General features: G+C 53.2%; 1 protein-coding gene across 4 annotated transcripts; it reads right to left on the minus strand.

Moving 5' to 3' along the window:
• Positions 1 to 1,754: 1,754 nt before the first annotated feature.
• On the minus strand, positions 1,755 to 10,538 carry STX4 (syntaxin 4). 4 transcript variants are annotated; one of them, XR_014017626.1, is made up of 11 exons: positions 10,273 to 10,538; positions 9,983 to 10,084; positions 9,771 to 9,870; positions 9,560 to 9,634; positions 8,764 to 8,834; positions 6,905 to 7,013; positions 6,757 to 6,833; positions 6,382 to 6,519; positions 5,381 to 5,491; positions 2,657 to 3,927; positions 1,755 to 1,976 (listed from the first exon to the last, which is right to left on the minus strand). XR_014017626.1 is itself a non-coding variant. In XM_081256580.1 (11 exons), the coding sequence occupies exons 1-10, from the start codon at positions 10,300 to 10,302 to the stop codon at positions 5,221 to 5,223; spliced, it is 894 nt and encodes a 297-aa protein (XP_081112706.1). In that variant the 5' UTR covers positions 10,303 to 10,538; the 3' UTR covers positions 3,794 to 3,927; positions 5,203 to 5,220. The 4 variants fall into 4 exon arrangements, 3 of the variants coding, with proteins under 3 accessions (XP_081112704.1, XP_081112706.1, XP_081112705.1); XM_081256580.1 differs by lacking the exon at positions 1,755 to 1,976 and adding an exon at positions 5,203 to 5,301 and having other exon boundaries at positions 3,794 to 3,927; XM_081256579.1 differs by lacking the exons at positions 1,755 to 1,976; positions 2,657 to 3,927 and adding exons at positions 4,660 to 5,106; positions 5,203 to 5,301.
• Positions 10,539 to 13,237: the final 2,699 nt, after the last annotated feature.

Consider the following 13,237-nt stretch of genomic DNA (forward strand, 5'->3'; position numbering starts at 1 on the left):
CCCCCTCCTTCCCCTGGGAGTGGGACTGCTTCCTGGGACTAGTTCCCTAGTTCATTCTTCTCCATGTCCTTGGCTCTGCCTTTTTTGGTTTGTTTGTTTGTTTGTTTATTTGGCTGCACCGGGTCTTAGTTGGGTCTTAGTTGCTGCAATGCGGGATCTTCAGTTGTGGCATGCGGGATCTTTAGTTGCAGCGTGTGGGATCTAGTTCCCTGACCAGGGATCGAACCCAGGCCCCTGCATTGGGAGTGCAGAGTCTTAACCGCTGGACCACGAGGGAAGTCCTGGCTCTGCCCTTATAATGGCCCATCCTTTTCCATTTATTCTCCTTGGCCACATTTTTTTTTTTTTTTTTTTTGCGGCACTCCGGCCTCTCACTGTTGTGGCCTCTCCCGTTGCGGAGCACAGGCTCCGGACACACAGGCTCAGCGACCATGGCTCACGGGGCCAGCCGCTCCGCAGCATGTGGGATCCTCCCGGACCAGGGCATGAACCCGTGTCCCCTGCATCGGCAGGCGGACTCTCAACCACGACACCACCAGGGAAGCCCCTCCTTGGCCACATTTGAGAACACTTGGAGGTTATGCCTTCTTTAATAAGGCAGCTTTCTTTTTTTTTTTTTTTTCTTACACAGGCCTCTCACTGTTGTGGCCTCTCCCGTTACGGAGCATAGGCTTCAGACGTGCAGGCTCAGTGGCCATGGCTCACGGGCCTAGCCGCTCCACGGCATGTGGGATCTTCCCGGACCAGGGCACGAACCCGTGTCCCCTGCATTGGCAGGTGGACTCTCAACCACTACGCCACCAGGGAAGCCCCAGACATGCCTCTTTTTCGACTTAGTTGTAGGCAAATGGAGAGTTACACTCTTTTTTTTTTTTGAGAGTTACACTCTTAATCTCTTTTCCCTGAATCACCTTGTATAACTGAAAGGATTTACTGGGAACCACTTCGACCAAGTCAGAGGTTTTTACATAAGGCATGAGAGCCATACACTTGATATGGCCCTTGCCACAAAGATGAGTTTGTTTTTTTACAATAAATGTATTTATTTATTCTATTTTTGGCTGCGCTGGGTCTTCGTTACTGTGCATGGGCTTTCTCTAGTTGCGGCAAGTGGGGGCTACTCTTCCTTGCAGTGCGTGGGCTTCTCATTGAGGTGGCTTCTCTTGTTGTGAAGCACAGGCTCTAGGCATGCAGGCTTCGGTAGTTGTGGCTCATGGGCTCTAGAGTGCAGGCTCAGTAGTTGTGGCACACAGGCTTCGTTGCTCCACAGCGTGTGGGATCTGCCCCAACCAGGGCTCAAACCTGTGTCCCCTGCATTGGCAGGTGGATTCATAACCACTGCACCACCAGGGAAGTCCCACAAAGATGAATTTTAATAAAACTTTGTGCCTTAACGGCCTTGTCAAGTTGTATCTTTCACTGGTTAAAAATTTGGATCACTTGCCTGGAGTTTCTATATTCTCTTCCATTTCTGCTTAAAAACTGGCCAATTATATTCTGAGTCATTTCTTTCTTACAGTAACTTGTCAAATGCACCCAATAGCAACCAAGGCATGCTACTAATATTCTCTTTCCCCAGTTTTTTGCCTAAAGCTCTAAATTCAGTGGGACATTATTTATACTCTTAGTTCTATTTCCAGCTTACAGTTTAAAAAGATGCTTCACCACTGCATAACACACATCACCATCTTTCCAGCTTCCAATAGTAGTTTCCTCACCAGCCACTGTCCAGCTCCAAAGCCAATGACACACAATTCAGGTTTATTTTTTATTGTAGCAACACCCCACTGCTGGGTAATAATTCTGTAACAGTTGAAAGGACTGTTGATGTGGTAACAACCAACCTCAAAATATCAGTGGCTCACAGCAAGAGGAGTTTCTCATTTACATTACGCATCATTTTACAGGTCGGCTACAGCTCAGCTTCAAGTCCTGTTAATTCTGGGTTCCAGGCGGAAGAAGTCTTGATATGGCAACTGACAGTTTCATGGCCGAGGAAAAAGAGAAGGGAAGCTCTCAGAATACTCATTAGTGCTTAAAGCTTCTATTTGGAAGTGGTACTTTGCATTTCTACTCACATTCCACTGGCCATAGCCAAGCCCATTGTAAGTGGGGCATGAATGTATAATCCTCCTAATGTGAGGGGCCCAGTAGGAAGGACAGCATATATTTGGAACAATAATCTACCACAGGGCTGTACCAGAAACTGATATCAATCACTGAACTCGTCCATTCTTGCTTCATATGCACTCTGCTGCAGCGTTTTGTACCACATAACGCCTCTCATACATCTTGGTCAAGGGTAAAATCTTGACTCAAGGTAGACAATTCATAGGTAGGTCAATGTAGCCTGACCTAGACCAGTCAGGTTCCTTTTCTTAAGAATCTGAACCATGAAATATTCAGGTGAGGGAGTTAAGTGGAGAGGGCTGCAGGTGAAAGGTTGTGATGCAACATGATTTGGAAAAGCCACAACTAACACAGGCCATGTTCCCTGAAAGCTGGGCAGACAGCAGCCAAGCCAGGATTTCAGTGCAAAACCTGCCCTTAGCCCCTCACTCAGGTCGGTTTCCCACAGGGAAGGGGTATACGCAAGGGAGCCTGTGAAACCTCCAGTGCACTTGTCTGCTAAGTCTGCTCCAAACTTGCCACTCACCTGTTCAAAAACCTTCTATAGGTCCCCACAGCCCACAGAAAAAGTTCAAATTGTTGAGCCCGGCATCTGAGCCCTCGCTTGGCCATCTAGCTAACTTTTCCAGGAGGTTCTGGACGGCGTCCTGGGTGAGAGGGTAAGCAGCCTTTCAGGGTGGCGCTGTCCAGCACGGCCAAGCGGAAGACACACGCTGCACGTGGACACCCAGCTGTGTAGATGTGGCAGTCTCCGCGTCGGTTTGACAGTCTCTACCAGATTCCAGTAGGTACCATGGGTCGTGCAGTTTGATTCTGAAGGCAGAAAAATGGGGGATTGGACAAAGGAGACCAAAAGGACAGAATTCTGCTGAAGAAGCAGGCCGCAAGGGGAAGAGATGGAGAATGGAGAATCAGGGAAGCGCAGAGGCCCCGCGTCCAAATCAATCTTCCCCTGGGGCAGGATCCATCCGGCTCCGCAGTTTCCCCATTGGGTGGGCATCTAGAGTGTTCGCACGCTTCTGAAAATGAGGGGTTCCTTCCTGTAGGCGTCTAGAGTTTCTTCTGTACACAGGACACAGGATCTCAGGCAGGACGAAGGCGTGGGTAACCTCCCAGACTCGGCCAGCCGCAAGTCCGGGCAGCGGGGGAGCGACCCGGCCACGCCTTCTCGCGTGAGGTTCTGACTCCCTACGCACGCACGCCAGTCTCTCACTGGCCAGCCGCCTTCCGTCTCCTTTGGCGTTTTGATCATGCCCCTTGAGCTCTGTGATCCAATCGCTTTTGGGTGCGACTGAGGACTCCCTCTGAGGCCCCGCCCACATCAGCGTCCTCTAATTGCTGTTTAATACCCGGTGCTCGCTTCTTCAGGACGCCCTACGGACCAATCCTGATGCTCTTCAGGAACAACATTTAGGTCCGCTAGTCAGTCATTTTCCAAGTAGCGACCGGGCTACCCTTCAGCCACACCCCGTACACTCGGGGCCAAGTGTACCCTCGGATCTGGCGCAGGCACAGAGCAACCGCCATTCTAGGGCCACAGGGAGGCGCTGCAGGCGGGCGCCCAGCCGCGGATGGAGGCTGAGCGGTCCTGTCCCACGTCACTGCGGCCCAATCCCGCCCTCTGACCCCTCCCCCATCCCGGGTCCAGGGGCGGGTCTGAGTCTGCACCAACGACCACACAGCTAGCCCTTCATCGCTCGCGTCGCCCCGGCACCCACATGTGCACCCCATACTTGGTGGCCGAAGTGAGCGGTACTGCAACCAGACGGGCTGGGCTACAGGAGCAGCAGCGGTGACCTGTGGGATCGAAAGTGCGATGGGACAGGGCGGCTGGAACCCAGCTCCCAGACCTTGGTCAGGATCAGGCACCTCCCTGTTTTTACCAGGCTTCGGAGCCAGAAGCCCTGAAACTAGGTGTCTGGGGACAGGCGCCACACCCAGCTGCAGAAACTAGGCATGGGACTTGGAACTCTTAGACATTTAGAGTGGAAGCCTGGAGCTCAGGTGAGTCATGGAAACCCTGGGGTCAGGCTCCTCTGCCTCCTCTACCCGCTTCAGCCACAAGACCCCTGAGAAACAAGGTGAGCTGATGCAGTGCCTGGCTCTCTAACCTGAACTCATATAAGGGGCAATGCCTTTTTCTGGGCACAGGGCCTGGCCTGTTGAACCTTTGCCTGGCAACCTCTTCACTGATTCTTCCCATAACCGGCCCCTCCTCACTTGCCACGCCACTCAAATATCGCGCCCTCTGAGACAGGCCCTTCCGAGTCCACTATATTCAAAGTAACAGGCTCAATTACTTTTTCACAGTGCCTCTTCTTCTTGGCCTCAGGAATGCCCATAGATCTCTCTCTCTCTCTCTCACACACTCACACACACACACACACACACACACACTCACACACACACACACACACACACACACACACACACACACACACACACACACCGTGTCCCATGGCCTGGCTCAGCCTCACTCCTTTGGGGTTAGGTACTCACAGCCAGATGTGGGTGTTACCCCCTCCCGGCCCCACTCATTCTCATGGGAGAGTAGAAGGGCACTGCCAGCCTGGTGTGCTCACAGCACCTATGACAGTCCGATCTGAGCCTGCCTGGGCTGGGCCTGTCCCCAAGGGTGGCCAGGAGGTGGGAGGCTGGTTACCTGGAGGCCCTGGACCAGCCTTTTCAGGAACACACATGCACAGGGGAATCTCCAAGCTTTTTTTTTTTTTTTTTTTTTTTTAATTTCTTACAAAACCACATGTCCCAGCCAGACAGGACAGTGCAGGCCCGCCCCCAGGCACTGTGGCTTGAGGAGGGAGGCCCCCATGGATGAGGGGTTGCCGACCCCAGAAGGACCGTCTGCCCCTCTACACAAGGCCAGTGTGAGGAAGGGGTCTGGCTGGAGGCTCTGTCCTGCCCACCCCCAGCTGCTGGGAGAGAAGGTAGACCCGGGGTCCCTGGTGCTCTTAGTGCCTGCAAGGGAAGGAGGGCAGAAGAGGGTCTGAGAGGAGGAGGAAAGGCTGGGGTCAGGGATGGGGCAGGCCAGGGGGCAGGCCCACAGTATCTCACCGAGAATATGCAGCGCTATCAAACCAACGTGGAGACGCTAATGATGACCACCAGAATGAGGACAGTGATGGACAAACAGATGGCAATAAAGACTTTCTTCTGTGGGAGAGGAGTGGGGGTCAGGGAAACTCAGGAGGGGAGGGAGGGCCACCCAGGGTGGGGGTGGGGGGAGGCTGACCTTCCGCGCCTTCTTCTGGTTCTCCAGGGCCATCTTGACATGTTCCTGCCCACGTTCCACATAGTCTGCTGAGCTCAGAATGTTCTTCTCAATTCTGTTGATCGTCTCCCCCTGCTCGGAAGAGGGGGCGGTTCAGGCAGGTAGGAATGACTGGGGGTGGAGGGCCCAGCAGCTCCTCAGTCTGCCCAGCCCAACCACAAATGACTGAAGGACATTCCTGGCAGAAAACACTGCACTAACAAAGATGTGGAGGCAGGACCACATCTGACCAAAGTCCACCCTCCTGCAGGTGGCTTCGAGGCCCCCTTCCACCATGTGGTCCCTTCTGTCCTGCTCCCTCGCCCCGTACAACCTCTACTCGCAGTTGCTGGCTGGGAGCTGAGTGCCTTACATGGCTCCTATCTTTTCACACAGGGTGAACTTTTGTCCCCTCACAAGTCTGTCTGAAGTCATGTGTTCTTTAGGCCTGTCTCCCTGCTGCTGTGAAGCTCTCCCTATCCTGGTACTCCTACCGAGTGAAAGCTCTTCCCCATGACTCCCAGCTGCGAAAGAGCATTGGGTCAGCTCCTCCAGGACAGGGCTAGAAGCTCCCCTTATCCTGAAATAAGGGCCGGGGGAAGAATACCACCTCCCACTCCATCCTTGTACAGACTTTAGGAGGCAGGCCCTCTAGGGGGCAGCTGTGGAGCTCTCAGAAGTATGAGGGTAGATTCTGTTGGTGGAGGAGAAGCCAGGGTTGGGGCCATACCTGGGGTGGGCTCAAGTTTGAGGGATGGGGTACAATGTATAGAGGAGTGGCCATCCAAGTAGCTGTTCAGGAGGACGCAATTTGGGGGCACAGCTAAGGACAGAAATAAAGGCTAGCCTGGGGGCTTGGCCCAGTCTGGAGGGGAACAAAAGCCCCAGGGAGAGAGGCTAAGGGTGGAGGTGGGCTGACAGGCACAACACGGTCTCACGTATGGGGGCTGAATCAAGCCTGGCCAGCTGCCTGGGGTGCCCACCTGCATCTCCACTTCAGTAGCCAGAAAAGTGAAAATCTCATGAAGTTCACGGATACTGCGCTCAAGCTGCTGGATCTCACTGTGCCGGGCCGAGATCTCATTTAGGGCCTGTCGAGTCACCTGTGTGTCCTTCAGTATCTGGAGAGTGGACAGGAGTGAAGGGACAAGTCACAGGGAAACCAGCAGCAGGTTCAGAATTTCCTGTTCAGCTTTGGGGCAGCCCTCAGGCCTAGAACTGGGGCCAGGCCCCTGATGAGTGGTTCCAGGCAGGCTAATTTGTGCCCTTCTGGGCCTCAGGATTCCCTCCATGAAAAAGGGCCAGGACTCAGAGAGGACGGGCGGCCTGGCAGAGGGAGGCTGGCTGCAGCCACTCACATTGGACACAAACACCTCGCTCTGCCCGCTGTCCAGCATCTGCTCCAGCTCCTCGTCAGACACCATTCCAGCATTTGCTGTGAAGGAAAAGGCCAGGCTCAGAGCTGGTCAGGTCACCTGACCCTGTGGACCAGACGCTGCAACTCACTGATCTTCAGCTGCCTCCGAATCCGCTCCACGTTCTTCTCCCGGTATTCGGACTGCATTGAGTTGCACTTGTTGATGAGCTCCACGAATTGCTGGGACAGGACGCCGTGCTAAGGATGGAGAATAGAAGCCGGGTACTCCTGGGAGGATCCCTGCCCGGTCTGGGCTTCAGCATCCCCGTGGGTACAGTGAGCAAAGAGCATGACCTCATAGGGGCCTGCTGCCTTGACCACCTTGAAAGGCTCCCCCAGTTTCTCAAAGTAAAAGCCAAAGCCCTTACCAGGACCTGCAAGGCCCTATATGACCCGCCCCTTCCCCCATTGCCCCTCTGACCTTACCTCCGGACACTGTTCCCTCACCCCTTCCCTCCAACCACAGTGGGCTCTTTACTCCTCCCTGAGCAGAGCACAGCCCCACCTCAGGCTTTTACACTTGCGTGCCTTCGGCCTGGAATGCTCAGGCTCCACAAAGGCCTTTAGTCTTTGTTACAATGTCACCTTCTAAGTGAAGTTTTCTCCACCTTATTGCAACCTGCCTTTTCCCAATGTTCTCATTCCCTCTCCTGCTCTTTTCCCTTAATACTTCCTATGTTCTAAAATAATTTACTGATTTATTATGGTGATTGTCTCTCCGCACTGGAATGTAAGCTCTGTGAGGATAGGGATCTTTGGTTCACGGCTGTATCCCAAACAGCTGAAAAAGGGTCTGGCACACAGTAGACCTTCAACAAATATTTGTGGAATGCTTGTTGAACACCAGCCTCACTGCTTAGACTAGAGGTGTGCTGGGATGCCCAGGGGTCATAGCGATTGCCCAGATTTTTACAGGCCCACCTGGGCCGTCAGCCTCTTACACCAATGACTACCACAAGCCACCCCCCCCCCCGAAAGGCCCTCTCTCCTTGTCCATTTCGCTGATATCTAAAATCTGCTCATTCCTTGGAGTTCCTTCCTCAAAGACACATCTGCTCTCCTGGCTTCAGCTGTACCCTTTCAAGATGCCCAAACTGTTCCATCTTCAATCTGGAGTCTTTGCTGAGCTCTGGGCCCACCTACTTCAACTCTGATCTCCAAGAACTCCAAACCATGCCTCACTGGGCATTCAGAGGAGGCTGCTCAGACCACCTCAATCTCCTTACAGGGCTTCCCTGGTGGCACAGTGGTTGAGAGTCCGCCTGCTGATGCAGGGGACACGGGTTCGTGCACCGGTCCGGGAAGATCCCACATGCCGCGGAGCGGCTAGGCCCATGAGCCATGGCCGCTGAGCCTGTGTGTCCGGAGCCTGTGCTCCGCAACAGGAGAGGCCACAACAGTGAGAAGCCCGCATACCGCAAAAAAAAAAAAAAAAAAAAATCTTACAAAGCTGTTGATTCAGTGACCTTCCACCCCAGGGAAGTTCCTCTTCCTGACTTCTTGAATTCTGTCCCTGGGGCAGAGGATGTCCCTGTCACATGGGCAGGGAACCTCCCAGCCATTTGACTGCACCCTCTTCTTCCCTGGGTAGAGCCATTAGCTACCAAGTCCTACCTGAATAATGCCTTTGTCATCTATTCAAGCTTAACTCCCCATCTTGGCTTCTAGAAAGTATCTCCTACAGCCGAGCCCAGATAATGTCTAGGGACTCAGCAACTTCCCACTGAATGGAGGAGAAGAGGGCAGGGATATAATGGACTGGAAGTCATGAGACCTGGGTTGTTGACCTTGGGTGAATCCTATTCCTCTCTGAGTCTCAGTTTCCCCATTTGGAAAATCATCTGGTTGGACTTGATGATCCCTAAGGGCCCTTCCTTCTTACATCTGCCATCTAATGATCTATAAAACACTAGCTGAAACTTCCTAGTTCTGGGAATAATGAACCCACCTGGGTTTTTCTCATTCTTGTGTTGACCGAGTTATAGTTCTCATCAGCTTCCTCCTTCTGGGGCTCTATGGCTGTGGAAAGACACAAGAGTATTGGTAGAGCAGGGGAGTTTGACCTGGGGCTTCTGAAATTCGTTTGGGGACTAGGACCCCAGCCACCCAGCCATACAATAGAGAGGTGATTATGGCCATAGGACGTTTTTTTGGAAATAAAATTTATCATAAAATGACTAATTCTGAGTCTCTGACAGGCAAAAGTATATTTTTCTTTGCAATAAATACATCGGAGAATTCCCACAGGCATGCAGAGGCCTCCTAACAAAACCCCCATCTGCCTGCCCAAAGAATGCACACTGGGCAGCAAGAATTGTAGAAGTACAGCTGATCCTTGCACAACTGCGTGGGTCCACTTATACTTGGATATTTAGAAAATAAATGCATGCTACAGAACTACATGATCCACAGTTAGTTGAATCCACCCATGCAGGACCTGGGATATGGAGGGTGGACCATACAGTTATATGCATATTATGACTTGGGGGGTGGGGTGGCAACGCTAACCTCTGCCTCGGTCAAGGGTCAAATGTAAATGGTTTCATTATAAATAAGGGAACCTGAGAGGCAGGCATATGCTGTGGAAAGAACTTTGGACTGGAAGTCAGGAGACGGAGATTCTAGACGTAGGCCTGCTGTGTGACCTGGATATATATCACTGGCCTCTCTGGGCCACACACTCCCCAGATATACCAGGAGCTGGGCAGGATCAGAGGAAAGAATCTGAGGTCCTAGGAGCTCACCCTTCAGCTGTGCGCGGATATCCCTCCCCAGCTGTTTGATCTCGTCGCGCAGGTTCTGCAAGTCCTGCTTCATGCCTGAACAAGAGAAAGCCATGATGCCCAAACAGCAGCCCCTACCTCAACAAATCTCCCTGCCCACCACCTGCGTGGAACTACAATCCCCACAATCCCTCGGGCTGAGCATGCGTTCTACACCCAGGGTTTGACTCACTCTCCTCGGGAAGGGGCGTGGCCAGAATGGTGACCTGCTGCTTCTCCAACTCTCGGACTTTATTTTCTAGCTTGACAATAGTTTGCCGAATTGTCCGAACCTGGGGAGGATGACCGAGAGGGCTGAAGGAGATATGGGGGTACTCCAGGCCGCTATGCTCCTCTAGTCCTCCAGCCCCCTCGTGAATCCAGGCCGAGACCCCAGCCTCTTACCTTCTGGAAGAATTCATCGTCCGGGCTCCCCAGCCGTGCAGTGCCCGGGTGTACCACCAGCGCGACTCCCTCCTTGTCTTCATCGTCCGAGCTGTCATCCCCCTGCCAGGGCCGGGGTCACTGGCATCACTTCCTTGCTATTGCTCTCGCCCAGCACGACTCACAGACTTCCGGGTCTTTTCTTCCTAGCCCACAGCCACCCCTCCCTGCCCCGAAGACCAGGAGTCCTGCATTCCAGCCAGACCCCATCCCGTCCGCCCGTCCCCAACTCTGCTGCGCCGACTTCTCACCTGCCTCAGCTCGTGGGTCCTGTCCCGCATGGCGGCCCGAGCTCCCTCTCCCCGGCGCCGGAGCCCGGCGGGCCTCAAGATTCTAAGTTTGGAACTCCCGTATCCCACTCACACTCTGACACTCCCCTCCGCCCTCACCCTGCGGACCCCAAAACTGCCCCCCACGAGCCGCCAGAGGCTCTTTGCCTGGCACCATCCACAGTCAAGGGGAAGGAGCCGACCTCGGGGACCCCCAAGTTTCCACAGGTTGGAATTCCCTTTTCTTCCCCCCCTCCCGCTCCTGTAGCCTCGGCCCCGCCCCCTCTGGGATGACTGGAGCATGCGCACGGGATCTCGTCCCTTCCCCACCCGAGGGAAAGGCGGAGGTCGGAAGCAGCAGGGCCCCGAACGGAAGCAAAATTGCCAGGACGTGAGAACCCGCCCACTTCGCCGGAACTCTCGCATCTTCAAACGGAAATCTACTTGCCAAAAGGGGTGAGAATGCGTCACTGGTATGTAATCTGAGAGGCCCCTCATCTCACATCACCCCACGGTGCACCCCTCCTCGCGTCACGTGACCGGCCCGGTCCCAGCCTCTCGGACCACAGAACGTGACGCTTCGACTGTCACATGTCTCGGCTCTGTCAACTCCGTCTCTGGAACACCTATCTCCCCACGACGTCCTCGGCACCCCGGTGCCCAAGTTACCTCCCTTCAGCCCCCACGCGGCGGGGAGGGGGCGCAGACTATCCCCAGAGGCAGTGGGTGGTAGGACCCTGGCTGAATTCGGCTTTATTTCTTTTGGGTCCGGGCGTGTTGGGCAGACGACTTAGAATTTGGAGCTGTCAACATGATGAGACCTTGAAATTCAGAAAAGGAAAAGATCCAGCATCAGAGAGTTGCAGGGTTTTGTAGGCAGAGCATCTGGGGGTGGGAAGTGACCTCACCCGAGGCAGAAATCTCTTCTCCCGCATACTCCTGGCACAGCTTCTGACAGGTGGGCGGCTGGCGCCCGGCTTGAAAGCTGCAGTCCTGCTGCACTCACCACCTTCTGAGCAGCGACACCATTTCAGGGCAGCTCAGGCTGAGAAAAGAGTCTATTATATTGAGCAGCATGTCACTTAGACCGCCCCCCCCCAGAACCCCACCTTCCACCGGAGTCTACCCTCTGGAGTCCCCCAAAAAATTCCACATTATAGTGGCCTGTGAGCTCTTGAGGTGAGGGCATGACTGTAGGGTTCTCACCAGAATCCCAGCACCTAGTTCAATACCCAGCACATAGTGGACCCTCAGTAAATATTTGTGGACAGAATCTTAGCCTTTCAACTGAAGATGAAGCTTATGGTTCCCTAGTGTTCTCTTTTAGGCCTCAGGCTGTCACGGTGACACTTCCCTAACCCTAGCCCTGTAGACATTCATTCATTCAGTGGATATTTATTGGGAATTTACTATGGGCCAGACACTGTTCTAGGGCTGGAGATACATGAGGGCGTAACAGACAAGAATGCCTTGCACTTTTGGAAGCTACATTCTATAGGAGGAGGCCCCAAGGCCACTGAGTGAGTCTCAGCATAGCCAGAATGAATATTAGTTCTCCTGGATCCCAGGGTTCTTTCCAGGGAGCTTATATGAAGGTCAAGCAAGGGGAGGAAGGGTCCCTCTCTATTATGGCCTAGTAAGGAAATCTACATTTTTTTTTTTTTTTTTGGCCATGCCGTGCAGCATGCAGGATCTTAGTTCCCAGGGATCGAACCCATGCCCTCTGCAGTGGAAGCCAGGGAAGTCCCAAGGAAACCTAGATTTCTGTGACTGAGTTGCTGTGGACTTCTGGAAAGTCACTTCTTATCTCAGGGCCTTGATCTCCCATCTCTACAATGGGTGGCAATAGGGGGATGGGGAGATAGTCTTTATGGGTATTCCCTGCTCTAAAGTTCAATGATAGTGAAACTGGCAAGTGCTGTATCATTCTATGTGAGGGGCTTTGATCCTTCTTCTCTTCCCTTTAGAATTCGGCTCATCTGGGGTTGGGGATGAAGGAGTGAAGATGGTGCTGCTCTGATCAACCCACAGCGGGAATGAAGGGTTAGAGGCTTAAATGAAGGGTTCAGGAGGCCAAGCCCTGCCCGCGGAGTTCCCTGGAAATCATGAGGAAGAATTGCTCTGCTCTTGGGTCTTTCCTGTTGGCCTCTGCCTCCCTGCCCCCCTCCTTTCTTTCCCTCTGTCTCTGTCCCTAGTCTCTCTCTGTCTCTCTGAGTGGTACGGTGGACGGGCTTTTGGACATCTGACCTTTAATCCTGTCTTAAATAATTCATTGCTCCTCCGTGGGCCTTAATTTCTCCATTTGACAACTTGGTCTGGTCATTTCTGTTTTGCCTAAGGTAAGAATTGAGGAATATCAGGTGAGGTAAGGAAGGATATGAAAGAGTCTTGCAAAAAAGCTCTGTGGGCTTTTACTACTGTGGATTCCAGGTCTCTCTGGGCCCACCAGTCCCACCTGCCTCTCTGTTTCTCAGCCTTTTGATGACTTGCCTTCTTGGTTCCAGCTATGATCTGGATTTGTTGGTGCCTTTGTTAAATTTCCCAGGATTATGATAGTCATTATTTTACTTGTGGTCTCTGGATGGGATCACAGGGCTATGGGATGGTGACTTAAGGTCATACATAGGAGGCTGGGCTCAAAGCCCCATGGAGTGGTGTGTGGAGGAGCTGGGGACCAGAGGTCATCTAGAGGGAATGGCTCTGGGGATGGAGCTTTCCAGAGCTGAGCCCGTATCTCTCATGGTTTCATGGTTTCAAGGTCCTTTTTGACTCCTTTCAGGCCCTCTGAGCAGCCTTGAAGGGTGCATTAACTATATTGGGCCTCGAATGTGTGGGTGTTGGGGGGTATTTTCCTTTCAGTCTGTGTGAAGGTCAAACCCTACTTGATCTTTTTTTTTTTTTTGGCTTGCGGGCTCTTCGTTGTGGTGCACGGGCTTCTCTAGTTGTG

This window comes from Mesoplodon bidens, assembly GCF_964165515.1.
Source record: "Mesoplodon bidens genome assembly, chromosome: 15".
NCBI classification, from domain to species: Eukaryota; Metazoa; Chordata; class Mammalia; order Artiodactyla; family Ziphiidae; genus Mesoplodon; species Mesoplodon bidens.

Excerpts from the sequence above, each read along its gene's own strand:
- STX4 (XM_081256578.1), bottom strand. The coding sequence starts at position 10,302 with ATGCGGGACAGGACCCACGAGCTGAGGCAG. Across the intron at positions 9,635-9,770 it reads CACGCCCCTTCCCGAGGAGA|GCATGAAGCAGGACTTGCAG; the intron begins GTGAGTCAAACC and ends TCTCTTGTTCAG. Across the intron at positions 6,834-6,904 it reads TCGGAGGCAGCTGAAGATCA|CAAATGCTGGAATGGTGTCT; the intron begins GTGAGTTGCAGC and ends TTTCCTTCACAG.